Source organism: Nothobranchius furzeri, chromosome 12 (genome assembly GCF_043380555.1).
Source record: "Nothobranchius furzeri strain GRZ-AD chromosome 12, NfurGRZ-RIMD1, whole genome shotgun sequence".
NCBI lineage: Eukaryota > Metazoa > Chordata > Actinopteri > Cyprinodontiformes > Nothobranchiidae > Nothobranchius > Nothobranchius furzeri.
In genome coordinates, this window is record NC_091752.1 from 64,580,272 (window position 1) to 64,598,422 (window position 18,151).

The 18,151-nt window shown below is 40.8% G+C and overlaps 1 protein-coding gene across 2 annotated transcripts in view; it reads right to left on the reverse strand.

The window, feature by feature from the left end:
* The window catches only part of sp100.1 (SP110 nuclear antigen, tandem duplicate 1), a 61,778-nt gene continuing 43,627 nt past the window's right edge, over nt 1–18,151 (reverse strand). For both annotated transcript variants that reach the window (XM_070542827.1, XM_054735244.2), the window contains exons 11-16: nt 10,827–10,895; nt 10,538–10,665; nt 5,757–5,874; nt 5,594–5,668; nt 5,343–5,486; nt 1–3,861 (exon numbers count right to left, since the gene is read on the reverse strand). In XM_070542827.1, coding sequence (XP_070398928.1) covers nt 3,775–3,861; nt 5,343–5,486; nt 5,594–5,668; nt 5,757–5,874; nt 10,538–10,665; nt 10,827–10,895 — 621 coding nt within the window. In that variant the 3' untranslated portion in view covers nt 1–3,774. The remainder of the gene's footprint in view (nt 3,862–5,342; nt 5,487–5,593; nt 5,669–5,756; nt 5,875–10,537; nt 10,666–10,826; nt 10,896–18,151) is intronic.

Consider the following 18,151-nt stretch of genomic DNA (forward strand, 5'->3'; position numbering starts at 1 on the left):
TGGAACATGGCTCAAAGCGGTTTATTTAAAAGCAAACATCCACATTAACGGTCAGAGGGACATAATACATCATTACAGTAGCATTAAAACTGTTTAAAAACACAAACGTGATGTAGGGAGTTGGACATTTTTTTAAAAGTGATCAAATGTCATGTTTAATATGTCTACTAGATAGAACCTGAGCTCACTAACAAAACGACACCTCATTTGTCAAAATCCACCCAGTCAATCCAGAAACATTAAACTTTTAACAATCCTAATTAACGCCCATTAGTTTCAACTGGAAATGCATTAAAACCTGTGATCAAATTTTTATTAGCTGTCTAGTTCATTGCATGTTAGTTATTAATAGATAATTGGTTGAAAATTTCAGATGTCAACAGATGAAGAATGTAAAAGAATTTAGCTAAACTGCACCAAAATAAACGAATAGTAGGGCTGCACGATATTAGGAAAACCTGCGATATTCGATAAGTGCTTAATATTGCGATATCGATATTACTCACGATAAATGAACAAATACTAAAGTATGCAGTGTTGATGTCGTCTGGCGTGTGACGTCTGCTCTGGGTTCAAAGCAAACAAAAACTAATGCATGAATTCAATTACAACATAACATTTTTATTGCAAAAGTATGCAGCTGCACCTGCTACTGTATTAGCAGCAAAACAACAAACTGCATGCACGCAGTTTCTCAGTGACTTTAAAACATCACCTCCACCATAAAACTTTTTCTGATGCTCCAAATACAGAAAAACATCCCTTACCAGGGTTTCTGAATAAATAAAAAAATCAGAAAATAAGTTTGAATGTTAAATAATAGTTAACATCACTTAAATGCAACAGCAAATTCTCTCATTGCTACTGAACATTTTCTCCACTTATGTGCTTATGATATAAGGCTGTTGCTGTAATTGGGAAGTGATCTGTGCTGGGCCAAACTAGGAGAATATTAAGATTTTTTGAGGGAAAGAGAAAAACAATTGTCTACCTTTCAGAAGAGGAACTGGCAAAAAAACTACATGGAAAATATGTGAAAACGTTTGTTTTTAACCCCAAATTGAACAAGTTTACCTGGATCATAAAAAGCAGCTCAGATGATGAAACTGCAACTATGATTCTGATAACAAGCTAACAAATTGAACTAGCTCCTCTAAGATAACCAGCTAGCAGAGCTTCTGACTGACAGTTTATGTGCAGCAGCAAATCAACTATCCTGATTAACAAGGTTATGAATGAAAAATCACTTTGATGTGTGGGGGAACTTTTCCAGGCCCTCTTTAGCAGGGTGGGACTGGGAGGAGAGTGCTGTAGCCTTTTAGCTGGAAGCTAATCGGAGCCTGGGGCTAACATCACCACCCGGTGGAACACTAGCGACATGGAGGTGGGTTGATTCACCGACACGTGTCGGAGTCAGCCCGGTAAAAATGATTAACGACACCGAGGGCTGCGCAGTGGTTAGAACTGTTGCCTTGCAGCGAGAAGGTCCTGGGTTCGATTCCCGGCCTGGGATCTTTCTACATGGAGTTTGCATGTTCTCCATGTGCATGCGTGGGTTCTCTCCGGGTGCTCCGGCTTCCCCCCACAGTCCAAAAACATGACTGTTAGGTTGATTGTATCCTGCCTACTCGCCTGTTGACTGCTGGAGATAGGCACCAGCCCCCCCGCGACCCTGCGTGGACAAAGCGGGTTCAGAAGATGGACTGGCCGCATATCGGAAGGGCTACATTTGATTGGTCAAATAATACTTCTGCGTAAAAAACAGAGCTGGTTTACAAAAAGTTGATGTATGACATGGATGGAAATGTTTGAACCAAACATTTATCACCGTTAGGGATGGGTACCGAATTCGGTACTTTTTAAGGTACCGACCGAATTCCACAGTACCGACCGAGCACCGATTCACTTCATTTGAAACGGTGCCTCGTTTCGGTACCCGTCCGTCACAACGAGAACTTGCCTAGACAGCTGTGCATGCGCAAGAGCGTTATGTCATCGGACGCTGTGAGCGAGTTGTAAACAGAGCAGCATGGTAGAAAGAATGCACGCTAAAGCTTGGGTCCACTTCACTAAATGTGATGGGTAACTGGGTGATGATGAAACCAGCGACAACGATCTAAGTGAGACATCCTCATCTTAATCTGCTCCGGTAGGTAAACAAAATGTTTAAGATAACGTTAGCTTGATTTGTTAGCTTCCGTTTGCTAATGGTGCGTTTGCATTCTCCTTGGAACTCCGAATTTCCGACTAGAAGAACATGAACGCGCTCTAAAGTTTGGCTTCACTTTACTAAATGCGACGGGTGATTGGGTGAAGATGAAACCAGTGACAACGATTTAAGTGTGAGGCATCATCGTTTAAATCTGCTCCAGCAGCTAAATAAACTGTTTAAGATAACGTTAGCTTGATATGTTAGCTTCCTATGCCACCATTGTTATCATCTAATGGTGCGTTCGCTTTTTCCTCGGAAATTCTAACTTCCCAGTAGGAAAAATCAAATGGAAAAGGACGGCAAAAGGAATGAAGATACAAAGTAAATTTAGTTCACAGTAAAGATGTTTGCTTCAGTTTAATTATCAGCTTATAAAACTACAAGGACGATGTTAAAATACAAACAGTTGAATGTTATTTATTGTGATATTTATCAAATATGGTTATATATTGAAAAAATATATATTTAATTATAAAAGAGAATTAAAAATATTAAACACTCAAAAGTAACAAATTGGTACCGTTAAGTACCGGTATCGATTCGTAGGTACCGGGGATTATACCGGATCGATTCAAATGTCAAAGGTACCCATTCGCCGTTTTTGACGTGCTTTGTGATGGGCCTATCGCACGTCCTGTTAACCCGATGACGATAATTTTTCGATATGTTGTGCAGCCCTAACGCATAGAAACCCATCAATTTGCTCCAGAGTTCATTCACATCTGAAATTACATGGCTACTTGTTTACAAACACAACGCCACTGTCCAATCAGATGACATCATTTTTGGTCACGTGACCCATACAGACAGCTAGCGTCAAATATGCCAGAATCACCCGATGAACAGTCATCCATTCGAGGCTTGAAAACACACTTTGTACTCTTCGGTATGCATTAAAACTTTGTCAAACACCAGATTGAAATATATTCTAATATCCTCTATACCTTTCGATACATCCTAAGAGCTCCGTCACCGTTTTGAAGAGGGCTGAATGTGAGCCAAAATTTCGATCGTGTCAAACTTCATCACAGACATACCGAAAGGGACGAAATCGGCAACGAGGTTGAAGAGGGGGGTTTCCCCTACGTCATATCAAAGAATCACAGGGACTTACCACCTCTACGCCAATGAAAACGCTGAATTCTGAGATGAGCTCCCTGGCCCCGTGATCCTCACGCACAAGTAACAGTGGAGAAAATGAACGCAGCTGAGTGTCAGGATTTCCCAAGTACCTAATTAATGTGGTCTTACAGAATCCTTTTGTAAACATTACACGTATCTTTTTCCTTATTGGTACATTAATAATTTAATTAAATGCTTTGGCTTTCCTTTAAAGGGGTTAATAATGGTCCGGGAGCGGTGGTTTATAGCCTTTAGAAATGTAAACGTAATGAATAAAAAAAATGCACATAATCGAGGAAACGGACCTTATTTCCATCGTGTAAGGGTCCCGTGTAAAAAGTACAAGATGAGCTAGATAAATCACAACGTTCTAAAACATTTTCTTTAAAAAAAAAAAACCTCCCAGTTTCAGGGCTGAACGTTCACTGTTCAGCCGGCTTCTAGTCTGGGATGTTGAAGACTTTCCTAATCTCCTGGTCCAACAGCAGTTTCAGATGTTTGCCCACGGCATGAAATTCAGCGTTGTTCTGCAAAAGAACAACACAGGTCAGGTGCATTATGGTATTTACCCCAAAAGGGTCCTGAAAGAGAACCATAGCTCATATGACTGATGTGGAGAACTATATATCACTACCCACCGAGAGTCGCTGCCCAAGAGGAGAAATGCACGCAAGAAACAATGTGAGAGAGGAAGAGTACAGATAAAAACCAGTTACTTCATAAAATAACAATGCTGTCTTTTTTTAAATCTTCTATAATTATTTAATTACTAGAATTTTCTAAAACAATTGGAAAACTTTTATTTTAACATATTTTCATTGTACAGGGTATCTGCAGATTTAAGGGACCCAAATTTAAGACTTTTTAAGACCTTTTTTAAGGCCACTTTGACCAAATTTAAGCTATTTTAAAAATTAAATTTAAGCTATAATTTCCAGCTATTGCCTGGAACCGGTGCTAACCACGTCGCGAACGTGGGATTAGCCATCCAGTTACCATTAAACTTGCACTTCCCCATGGCGCAAGCTCCCACTAGCTTAACCAGCAAATGTGCTCATCTAAAACAATAGCCCCCTTTCACAACCAACTGACTGCGTACGGTTCCGCTTACGGCAACATCATACACAAAAAATGCTGAACACTAACTAGAAATTCACGAAATTTTTATAGAAATAAAAGAATCTTGTTTATTGGGTCTTTGGTCATTTAAGACCTTTGGAAACTGGATTTAAGGATTATTTGTCATTTTTAAGGACATTTAAGGCCTTAAATTAGGAAAAGCTAATTTAAGACTTTTTAAGACTTTTTAAGGACCCGCGGATACCCTGATTGTAAAACTGTTAAATTTACAATGAAACAGTTCAAGGAAAGTTAAAATGTTTTAGAGTTTGTTTGTTTTTTGTCTTGGAACAAAACAAGTTGGAAAAACTCTTGAGGAAAGTTAAATAAGTTCTAAGCCAAGTTAGCCTGGAAATCTAGACCGACAATAGCTGAGATTTTCTCAGCAGGTCTAAAATTAGCCTGAGCAGTCTTGTGTTATGCCAATCCCAGCGCTCCATCGGTTGGGCGGGTCGATCGAATTTATTTGGAAGAAGGATTTATTTGCGTCTTTTTTGACAGTGTATGGCGGACTGCCCTGTTTGACATCTGTAGCTGTGAGTATGGCCATGTACGGGATATAGGCCATAAAGAGAAATGTGATTTGTTTTCTTTTGTCACGTTTCCTATAAGCACACTAAAACTACAGCTGACAACCTTTACGTATTATTACAGTCATATCTTCACATACAATATATGATATCCACAAGCATGCAGTTGCTAACAGGCGCCCGAATTAAAATTGTAAATTAAACAAATATGAACGCTAACGCAATATCTTCATCCACCGTCACCCGCGAGCTACATGAAGGAAAATCTCCAAATTTCTGCTTTAAGTGTGGCGAAGTGATAGAAACATCTTTGCATGAGTCCTATTACCCAAGTTTCTACAAGTAAAATGCTTTCTTACCTTGTTGTATGTGGTGCAGTTGGTGAAAATCAGTTCAAAATCAGCCAGAAACTCTCCCAAAGTCTTGTAAAGTTTCTCCTGAAGTTTCTCAGCCATTTTGCCCAGCCACATTGGAGTCTTAATAATGCTGGTGTAGGCTTTCAGCTGTTGGCATCAAGCACAAACTCTACTTATTTCTATCTGTTTAGGATGGGATTTTAGCATCTGCAACAGAATCTTTTGTAGTAACTTTAGACCGTTTGAAAACTCACATATTCTTCAGGGTTTGTGGCGAATATTTGATTCTCGTCGGCGCTGTACACAAACAGGAGGAGATACGGGCATGCCTGGCAGAGAACGACAGGAAGACATGAGTAGCAGCAGTGAGACAGCGGTGAGCGAGAGAGAGACTGGGAAAGAGACGCTGATGCTAACCACCATGTGTCTGGATATTTGATGAGTCATGACGTCTTCTAGCTTCTGCTCATCAGGGTAGAGAAGTTCTTGGATTGATTTGAAAGAGCAAAAAATGCACATCCATGGTTTGTCCTCCCTGTGCAGACAAACATATTTAAACACGTAAAACGATACACTCGCTATCGTGTGGCTTGCAATAAAAATGATTCAAAAGAGGACACCCTGGAAAAGCCGCCAGTCCATCACAGGGACATACAACAAGTCACACACTCACTCACATCTAGGGACAATTCGGAGTCTCCATTTAACCTGATATGCAAGTTTTTGGTTTGTGGACCGAGGACCTGGGGAAGACCCACACATGCTAACTCAGCATGGTGACCTTCTCTCTGTGAGGCAATAGCGCTACCAATTGTGCCGTGATGGTGGAAATAGTAATTTTAGGGGAAATATTACTAGACACTAGAGATACTTTGTGATCGGATCCAATCACCTGATTTTTAAACGATCAGAATCGGGTAGAAAAGGTCGGATTTGACTTTATAGAACAACAAACATGACTTTTCCAATTCATCAGCACAGTCGATGAGGCAGTTCTACACCACAGTCAAGCTCATCCTCACCTCTTCAATCACCGTGTGGTATGCTGGAGCTACCACCAGGGATAAGAAGAGACTGCAGCAGGTTGTACGCTCTGCTGAGAAGGTCATTGTCTGCAGACCCCCCTGCAGGACATGCAGGTCGCATCACAGCAGACCCGTGTCACCCTGGACACAATCTCATTGACTCGCTCCATCTGGCAGGAGGCTCAGATCTATTCGGACCAGAACCTCCCACCTAGAGCTGTAGCGAAGCTTCGATGACGTCGACGGCTCGATTCTAAAAATTTGTCGACGTCAGATCCGGAAGTCGACGCACCACGCCCACTTGTTGCATCACCAGGAGTTTGTAAATAGAGGAGGAATCTGCCTGTTTCTCCTCTAGTTCACCCTCTTCTCCACCTTCACTAACATCTCCACCAAATACCGAAGACCCGGAATAATGTCCGTCCGCTACTGGATTCCTTTCTTGTGTTGCCCGCCTTCGTCTCCCGGCAACGGACAACAACTTCCGGGGTCAGATGCGCTGCTCCGTCTCTACCGCAGATGTAGAAAATCACCGGGAGCGTTTCTCCCTTCATTAAGGAGCTTCTTTCAGACATTAGGAGAGCTGTTTTGGTGCTAGCAGTCTCTCCTCCGTGCTGGTCTGTTTGCTGCTGGGTGTTTTTGGTTTATTTAAACCTGGTAACTTGAACTTAACGTTGGTAAAGCTACTGTTAGCATTTTCGCTAGCAGCTTCGTGCGTTTGGATAAGCGGTTACGTTTTGGTTTAGAGTTAATCTTTTTTGTGGTGTAGATCTCCCTTTTATTACATTTAGAGTGTTGTGGGTTTTCGGTTTAGTTTAAAATATCATCTTGAGTTTGGTTTAACCGCCCAGTTTAGAGTTTGGACCTTTGGAGATCCTTATTTTGGTCCAGAACCCAGTAATCTTTGCCCAGTGGGACATCCCTAGTTATTTGTACTTTTGTTTTAATTCCCCACAGGCAGAATTAGTTTTATTATTCCCAACCTGTGGATGGAAAGATTTATGATTTTTTGTAGTTGTAAATAAACCTGGTCATCATTTTAATTTTTAAATCCCGTTATTGTACCTTCCTTTTTGCACACGAGCCAAACTCCCCAGGAAGAGTCGTAACACCACTCGCCTCACACACATAAGTGACCAAAACAAAGCAGCATGGAGACACTCCGTCTCCAACCACCTCTCAGGCAGCAGCCTCCACTCCCAAGTTCTACACGTCACCAGAACATAACCAACCAACCAACACAATAAAAGCAGTGTTATACAAAATGGAAGGCCTGTGGTGTTTATTATCTTACAGTAACAATTTATCAATTTTTTGGAGGAATTTATTTGAGATTTTCTTGTTTTTATTAATTGTGCAATAAAAAATAATCAGTATATTAGTCGCCTAAATAGTCATTAGAATAGTCGACTATTCAATAAAATAATCGTCAGAATAATCGTTTTAAAAACAATCGTTTACCCCAGCCCTACTCCCCCCACAAGAAAAGTTTCTTCCCCTCTGCGGTTGGACTCATGAACGACAATCGTAGCCCTGCCCTCTCCAGCTGCTTTGTTTCAGTCACATGACCCCAGTGTTGTGTTTGCACCTGAACTGACCTGCTCTGACCAGTACCGACTCTACTTGTATAAAGAAGCTGCTTCTCTAAATATTGCCTCAAATATTATCATTTTGTTGTTTATTAATTAATTCTAATTTTTCTTATCATTTATTTTTTCTTGCACCAAGTACCGCAGCGATTTCTTTATGTTGTGATTCTTGCACATATGCAATAAACCCTTCTGTAATGTGTGCAAATTGAATATTTCATGTGATGGAAAAGACAGACCTCCATGGTACGCCGCCTCACAAACAAACTTTCACTTCAGGTGTCGCCACAGCAAATCATGTACTGTGATATAACGTAAGCCATACACCTTTTTTTTTTTGCTAAGCACGCCCCCTTTCCCGCAGAGCTCCGTCCAATAGGAAACTGAGCGCCAACCAGAACTAACCAATAGCCTTAGACTACCGCTTAGATGCTTCAAAAATTTAAGGAATACCTCGGTTGATGCAGAGTTGATGAACTTTTCATGGACAAGTAAATCTCTAAAATATAAATATATGAGAGCAAAACATGAAATGAGAATAATACTCGTAAAACAACGTGTTTTAGCTGTTTGTCGGCTACAGAAGCACATTTATAAACAAACGTGAAGTCGCCATCTTAAAAAAACGGATCAACAGACTTTTTGTGTGATATGCTTGTCAGCCACTAGATGGTGCCATCGGATAAGAGCTAGCTGCTTTAAGTCCTAGTCCGCCAGTGATACTCAAAGTTCGCTGTGGAAACTCGGACAAAAACACAAACAGCGACATTTAGGGTTTGGCATTCTCCCGGGGCCACCGTATTGGTTAGAGGTGTCATGCCAATAAAAGTTAGTCTGCTGGTCTCAGAGTTCCGGTCCCGTCGCAGAAACGCAGATCGCTCAACACAGCCATATATTTGGGAAGTTAACAATTTCAAATATGAGCAACAAGGCAACGTTTCATTATATTTGTAAAACATTTCTTATCAATGAACTTCCTGAAGAGTGACGTTTTTTTCTATAGTATTAATAAAAAATTCTTTTTACTACAACAAATGTGATTTTTTTCTCCATGTCACCCCACTCTATGCGTGATCGCTGGTTTGTGTGGTAGAACATTTGTTTTGCCAAATAAATGACTGTGAGGACCCAACTTTAACATAACTGTAATCCTGTGGTTTTCATGATGACCCGAGAATGTTGGAGTAGAGGAAACATTACAACTTTAGCTAAACCAATATTTTCACCAAACTTGCATGTGACTAACCCCAAAATTCCACTATCTCCGCCCCGCCCCCGCTTTCCGCTGCTGCTCGCTTTCGAACTCAAATTATACTATACCCGCTCTACAAAGGCTCCGCTCCGGTGCGGAGACCTGAGGTGCGCAAACAGGCATGCGCGGGATTTTCGAGATCTTGCAATACAGTCCGAGCAATAAACGCGGAAGTTAGATCCAAACACCCGTTGTGTGGGAGAAGCATCGGCATGAACTGTTTAATCTGCCCATCATTTGTGTTGAGAGATCAGCAGTGTTTGGATCAACAGGGTGACTACTTTGATAGTAGAAACTGTATTTATGGCTTATTTTTGTGCATTTAAAGTTCAACCGCCATCAATAGTTGTTAAACCTGTGCATTTGAAATAAAAAACGCTTTTTGTTTATCGATTTATTGTGAAATAACGGAAGTTGTGCTTGCTCCCTTTCCTGTTGTGCGGTTGTGATTTCTGTCCATTGATTGCGGAGGTGCTCCGGCGTCCGGCAAAAATAGAATCAATCCTATGTTTGCCGGATGGCGGAACAGCAGGCGGCGCACTGCGCCGCAGTAGTGGAACAGCTCTGATTGACTAACAAAAGGACCGTTTTTGCTGCGGAGTTCGTGCCGGAGCGGAGCGGAGGTAGTGGAATTTTGGGGTAACCCCTTCTTTTCACCAGACAAGGCAACATAACACCTGTGAGATCCCTTCTAATCGGGAGTGATTTAGATGCAAAACGGGTGCGAAAGCGCTTCATGCAGCTAGTCCCGCAACGCTAGAAAAATCACGGGAGAATTGTACCACCACGCGTGACACGATAACAAGCAAGGAGAAAAATGGCAGTATGAATCCAAAAAGGTCTGGTTTATTTCCTGTTTTGTTGACCTTGGCTACAAAGGTTTCACAGGAAATGGCGTACTTTTTTTTTTACTAGTCAAACAACTGAAAATCTGAACATGACTTTCATTTTAAAAGTTTCCAGATGTTTTACACTGCTTTTGTGTTTGAATTCCTGTCTGTCCCGATCTGAACTACGCAGTCTGACAAGCTCTGGAAGTGTAGCGCATAAAAATGGACTGGAAATGTAAGTAACGTGTCCTCATGCTTCGGGGACGCATTCAAAACGTGGCGCCTTGCGGCCGATGGAAAGGCATCCGTCCACGATAACGGCGGCTAATTTCTGCGAAGTACGTTTTGTGGCCATGTTGTGTCCAGTGGAAAGGAGGGGTGAACCTCTGGAACATTTTTCACTAAAGTAAAGTGAAATACAAAGAAGGCAGCAAAGTGATTTGCATTTTAATTGAAGTTTTAATAGTAAGTATCTGTACACTCTGTAATAAGTAAAACTTACTTAATGACTTGTTCTTTGACTTGAGGCACATGGCACTTTTGGTGGAAGGATCTCGGACAGAGATCGCACTTTACCAGTTCCCCGTTACTTTTACAGACATAACACTCGTCATCATTTTTCTCATTTTCCTGCCGAGGCAAAGAGTCCGTGAATTCAATCATAATCAAATACAATACAGTCTTGTCTTTTGGGTTTCCTGAACATCAAAACATTCTGACTCGCACAATTTGTATTATCTAAAAGCAGCTGAAAACTTTTACGAGGGTTGCGTGAAACTGACAAGACTTACCAGGTCTTTGGGACTTGGTTTGCACAGACAACATATGCACAAGTCCGAATGGATGTACAACATCTTGTTCTGAAAGAGAGAAGACAAGAGATGTTTTCTAGGATTCACACTTCAATGCATGCTGGTGGGTTGGTCAATTATTTCCAGCATTTTATTTTTACCTCTCCATCTCACTCAGTTCACATCTCAGAAGAGCCACATTAAGTATTGTCAAAGTCTCACTGCCACGACTAAGGTTGGGCACCGTTTGATTTTTAACGATTCCGATTCCAATTCCTTGTTTCGATTCCAGTTCCTATCGATTCCGATTCTTTCAAGACGTGACGTGTTTTACGTGAGCTAGCTACCCACAGGTCCTACTTGATGAAATAATCTTAACTTCAACATGAATTTTAACTCTATGAACAACAACATCACCTTCATTTAGACTAAAACAAGTTTTGGAGAAAAAGAGAAAAAAAGAAAAAGACTTGCAGCACAACCAGTGTGTTTGTTTCTGACCACAACCAAAGTCTGGGAGAAGCCTCTGGGATGAGAGGCTAAATGTCTCCAACACATCCAGAAACGTTCAGCTGTTTTCAGCTAAAACTCTCAGGATGATCATGTCCAGGATGACTGAGAACTACACCTCCATGCTGCAGCAGCATTCAGTCAGAACAGAAACTTAAATGTAGCTGCTGTCAGTGACGATCTAACAGATTTTAAACATTAAAACTCTCAACAGAAATAGTTCAGAAAGAAAAATAAAATCTTATTTATTATTATTATAATTATTTATTGTGGCAGAAGCTGGTGTGGTCCACCACAGAGAAGCTTTTCTAGCATGATGACTTTAATTATTCTACAGGTTATTGTTCAGCCTTCTGACGCACACACGCACACGCACGCGCGCACACACACACACACACACACACACACACACACACTCACTCACTCACACTAGTGTTGGTGAGCGGCTGTGTCTGACTGCTGATGCTCCGCGTGTGTTTTTATTTCTGCAGTGAGACAAACTCACCTCACACCGTCCAGTTTGTTCTTTAAAGCTTCTATTAAATCCGCCGTGCTGACGTGTTTTAACAAGTTTCCTCTACGCTGCAGGAGTTAACGTTTACATCACGGAGTAAAAGTTCGGCAGACGTGTTTGGTTATATCTGGGTGGGGGGAGGGGGGACTCGGTGCTGCACACAGACAGCTGGTGTGATCAGCTCTGAAAAGCGTTGATCACAATTTGCAGATCACGTTTATTTTTCACGGAGATCGGCTGCGGATTTCTCTTCTGGTCGGCATTCTAGAAATCAAAATAAAAAACTTTAACCATTCCGGGAAAAACAGTTGGAACCAGTTCCAATCGATGCTCGATGCCCAACCCTACTCACGACCCATGGATCCCATGCTATACCACACAATACCATAGCAGATGTATTTGTACAGCACATTTAAAAACAGCATGCCAGCTTACCAAAGTGCTGCACATAATCAAAGATGAACACTTGGGTCTCATTACTGCACTCATTTGTTTTAAACTGAGCCTTTATTGTTACACTTAAATCTTTAATGGGAAATCTGCAAAACATGCCAACGTTAAACATTTTTATGCTTCTTAACATGTTTTAACATAATACAGCTTTTAGGGACGGACAATATATCGGCATCAATATCGGCCGATGTTAGTCATTTTTTAACACATCACTATCTGTCTGATGAAAAAAAAAAAACCAGGCCGATATTGACAACCAATATTTTTTCCATATTGTCACCATTTGTTTACCTGTTTCCGAGGGAGAGGGGGGTGATGTGTAATTGCTTGGTCATGTCACAGTGATTGTAATCATCTCAGAAGCCAAAATGTGTGTGGTGTGTGTGCATAATAATGTAAACTCAGCTTTAATAATTTCTATTCTATTCAAAATCTGCTGATATTAGAAGCATTAATGTCAGTATGCCGTAGGGCTGGGCAATCAATTGAAAATTTATCGTTATCAAAATTTCTGTGTTATCGATCATTTTTCCCATGTCAATATATTTGAGAACTAAAACTAAAGAAAAAAAAATGTGTGTAGGTTGGCAACATTCATGTCCCTTTAACTCATTCACTGCCAACTGCATTTTTTTTACTGTGTGGGCGTCGGACGAGCCCCCGCACAGTGAGAACAAACATCTCAGCTCTAAAGCCGATCTTCATCCACATACATCACACGTCACGTGATCAGGAAGCAGAAAATCCATGTGTTAGGAGATCGTTTTGGGCCACTGCTGTAAAAAAAGTGAGGCGCGAACCGGAAAAGCTTCTGCCGATCACAGTTCAACAAAAGATTTTGAAAGAACAGATAACGCTCGAAACGCGCAGATTCTTCCTGATGTAAGAGGTGAGTCGCCGCTTTGTTTTGGCGTCAACATTAGGGCCCGACCGATATAATTTTTTTGGGACCGATACTGACACCGATATAAAACTTTTAAGAAAGGCCGATAGCTGATATAATGGCCGATAAATGTCCCTCACAAAAAAAGAAATAAAAATTTTCTTAAGCTTAAACCCTTCATTCTCTGCCATTTGATGCAAACTTATTTCTCTATTACACACCAAAGAACGGTCTCAATAACTCACTCGGGTTTCCAAGTAATGCAAATAAGATTTATTTAGCAGATCTAAAAACAACAGAACACACAAACTCAGTTGCAGCATAAATCTAACATTCAAGTTTTTTCTTGTAAACTGTGTTTGTCACGATCTGCCCCTGCCCAACCTGACTGTGTTCCTCTCCTGCCGTGATTGCCCTTATTGTTCTCACCTGTCCCTCGTTTACCTGCCCATGTTTCCCTAATTAGCCCTCTGTATTTAAACCACCTGTTTTGCCCCTGTCCTTTGTCAGTTCATTGTTGTTGTCTGTTGGTGTTCCTGCTCATCCCATCCTGCCATTAAACCATTTTTACTTTTACCGAAGCCTGCATTTTTCCTCCGTTCAGCTCATCCACACATGGTCCGCCGTCTCCACCTCCTACACCGTGACAGTGTTTTCCACAAATACATTTTAACTTAAAGGAATATTCCACCACTCAGTAAAATTGTGTCTTGTTAAGATTCCCCAGAGTTAGACAAGTCAGAAAAAGCATTTTATAACCAGCCCAATATGATCTGGCAGCAGTTGGTTTTCTGAGTTTAGCATAAAACGATGTAAGTGAATTCACCTACATTGTAGTGTTTTTTATGTAGGTGTGAATGCAAGCCTTCCCTTCCATTGCTTTATGCTAAAACAACTGGTTACAAAATGTTTTTTCTGACTTGGCTAACTCTGCGGAATCTAACAACACACACAAGTTTAGGGACAGAAGATCCTGTAGCGAATGAATGACCTCATTTGTGACCCAAGGGTCACACTTCCCCAGCTAGGTCACGCTGTCCTGGCTGAACTTCTGTCCCACAGATTATCCATCACAGGAGACGTAAAGTCTGCTAAAACCATCTTTAATCTGACTGCTTTTTATCTGTCTGCTATTCCTCCGCAAGATGAAGGACACTTTAAGATTTAAAATAATAATTTTTAATAAACTCTTTTCACGGTTTATTACAAGGTTCATAATAATCATCATAAATAATCATCATGGTTCATTATAAATGTATTTAATTACTGAAATGAATTATTATTCTTTGGTTAGTAATAATTATTATTTATGTCTGTGAAGGTTCTCAGTCATCCAGGTCATTGTAGTCTAATGAGCTTTGAAAGAAAAGCGTCTGGACTTCTTTGAGTTGCTTGAAGACGAATAGGACCTACACCCACCCTCAATGTATTTATGTAGAAGATCATCAGGGGGTCTTTTGTTCCCTCCTCAGGGGGAAACTCCCACTGGGTTTAAATCTGGACTCTCCACCATTTGACCTTAGAACTGAAGAAGCCTCTCAGATGAGAGGTGAAACGTCTTCAAGCAACTCAAAGAAGTCCAGACGCTTTTCTTTCAAAGCTCATTTGAATCATTATTTATGATAATCAGTAATGTTTAACAGTGTGAAGAAGGTCATTTGCACTTGTACACACCATGCAGAGGGGACTGAATCAGGGTAAAGGTAACTTGCTCTCACATGTCTTTGCTCCATAACAACAAGCTTTCTATCTCTGAGAGGGCGTGTCCTGAGGTTTTAATAAAACCAAAAACTCCTCAGTTCAAGTCCAGTTCTTGAACCAACCAGATACTCTCCGTGGCGACGAGAGTCCATGAGGATAAGGGTTGGCCGCCCGAAGCCTCCACCTAAGCGGTTCTGTCACGCCGATAGAATTACTCCGACAAAACGCCACCTGTGACCAGCTGACGCAAAACTCCTTCAGAGTTACTGATTTTGAGACGCAACTAGTTTCATCAGTCGTTGTGACCCGGAGACATCTCAGGACCGATTTGGTCGCACCAAGGTCCTTCTACCAACCTCGTGCTCGGAGGTCATCATCTCCACCTGACATCTCGGATCCAGAAGAGGGTCTCCTAAGTGGGTGAGGTAGACACTTCCCACAGATTGCGTCTGTATGCTGTTATCTCTAAGAAACAACTTAGTTAGCTGCAAAACAACTTTTTCCACTTAGAACGCAATTCTCTCTCTGAAAGAAATCTTCTGAGATTCCATTCACACATCCAAACACGCACATTTCAATTTAGTCTTCACCCAGACACAGGGTTGCTTTTGATACCAAGTTTTAATATCAAAGCTGTTATAAATTGTCAGTTTTAAATTGTTGGTAATAAATTCTCAACTTTTTAAACCTGACTCTTCTTTGAAATGAAACACAGAATGGTGTGTATTTGGTTATTGAACAAGCAAAGATTCCATTAAGTCTTCTGTTTAATAAATAAACTTTTGCTATTAATTAAATCTCTTAAATTAAATATTAATCTTTGGATTAAATATAGACCAAGACAGTTGGTGTATGAACTTCTATCGATTGTATAAATATCCTGGATATACATGATATAAGCTTCATATGCTAATATTGTTGATCTTTCTCAGGCTGATAGCAAACAGCGTTAAATCCTAGTATGTAGATTGTCAATGCTACAATCCCTATAAGAATATTAAAATAATAAAAATGCAGCAATAAATAAAACGTAATACTTGTGCTTTGTAACAAAGTAACACTCTGTGGAAGTTAACTTGGATGAACTTATTCACCCTGGACAGGACATAATTGCACATAAGAAACATAAATAAGAATAAATTTAAAAAAGTTCCAAAACAATAATTTGTGTTCAAAGTTCAAAGGAGTGGAGCCACACAACATGGGTTCATAAAGCTGGCGCCATCTGCTGGATAGGTAGTGCAATATCGGCCATATCGGCCGTATTTTTGGCCATTAACCGATACTGTTAATGACCCCAATGCATGTTCCAGTATCAGGGAGGTGTGGCCTAGGGATGATACCCAACAAGAAGGGTGAGAATTCTGTGACCACATTTGTGTTTAAAAGCTAAGTTTTAGGGCTGCACGATATTAGGAAAACCTGCGATATTCGATAACAGTGCTTAATATTGCGATATCGATATTACTAACGATAAATGAACAAATACTAAAGTATGCAGTGTTGATGTCGTCTGGCGTGTGACGTCTGCTCTGGGTTCCAAGCAAACAAAAACTAATGCATGAATTCCATTACAACATAACATTTTTATTGCCAAAATATGCAGCTGCACCAGCTACTGTATTAGCAGCTGCACCTGCTACTGTATTAGCAGCAAAACAACAAACTGCATGCACGCAGTTTCTCAGTGACTTTAAAACATCACCTCCACCATAAAACTTTTTCTGATGCTCCAAATACAGAAAAACATCCCTTACCAGATCACTTAAATGCAACAGCAAATTCTCTCATTGCTACTGAGCATTTTCTCCACTTATGTGGTTATGATATAAGGCTGTTGCTGTAATTGGGAAGTGAACTGTGCTGGGCCAAACTAGGAGAATATTAAGATTTTTTGAGGGAAAGAGAAAAACAATCGTCTACCTTTCAGAAGAGGAACTGGCAAAACCTACATGGAAAATAAATGAAAACGTTTGTTTTTAACCACAAATTGAACAAGTTTACCTAGATCTTAAAAAGCAGCTCAGATGATGAAACTGCAACTAGGATTCTGATAACAAGCTAACAAATTGAACTAGCTCCTCTAAGATAACCGGCTAGCAGAGCTTCTGACTGACAGTTTATGTGCAGCAGCAAATCAACTATCCTGATTAACAAGGTTATAAAAGCTCATAAATGAAAAATCACTTTGATGTGTGGGGGAAATTTTCTAGTCCCTCTTTAGCAGGGTGGGACTGGGAGGAGAGTGCTGTAGCCTTTTAGCTGGAAGCTAACCGGAGCCTGGGGCTAACGGTGGGTTGGTTCACCGGCACGTGTCGGAGTCAACCCGGTTATTATCAGCTGCTTAACGACACCGAGCGGACTAACGTTCACGTTTGAAAGCAGCTCTGATTCCAGAAACCTCAGCACAAAGTGCGTTCGTTAATCTGAGCCAGCATGACGAACAAGGGAAGCGAGCGGCAGCGGAAAGCGGGGGCGGAGCAGAGCGGAGATAGTGGAATTTTGGGGTAAGGGTCTACGTAGGGGGCGGGCGTATTACGTGAACGGACCCATCTGATTGGCCGCATATCAGAAGGGCTACATTTGATTGGTCAAATAATACTCCCGCGTAAAAAAGAGCTGGTTTACAAAAAGTTGATGTATGACACAGATGGAAATGTTTGAACCAAACATTTATCGATGTTTTTGACGTGCTTTGTGATGGGCCTATCGCACGTCCTGTTATCGCGATGACGATAATTTTTCGATATATTGTGCAGCCCTACTAAGTTCTTTTGTAAATTTACTATTGCAGCTTTAATAATAAGTTCTAAGTTTCTCAAGTGAGTTATGGTGCACCTCAGGGATCCATCCTTGGACACTTTGTCTTCCTTTAACCTGCTTCCTTTTGACCAGCTTGATCAGAACCATCTTTATGCTTTTAAAAAACAGCTTGTCTTTTGTGGATTATATGGTTCAATATATTCCTTTTTAATTTTAAGGCCATGCAGTGATGGAGTGTCTGAACTCATTTCATGTCAGAGTTTCAAGCCTAAAACTTCTTATTGTCTGTCACGATTTCTGTTCAAAGTGACGATTGAGTAAGTAGAAAATGATTGTTCCCATGCCCGTTCAAATGTCAGGCAGTAATCGCTTTATTCAGCCCACCTGTGGTTGCTGATTGCTCTGATGTCTCATTTGTGTTCTACTCCATTTAAGCTCCTTTTAGACACTGATTGCCAGTGTGTGAATAGATGTTCAGCATTACTCCAAAAATTTTGATCT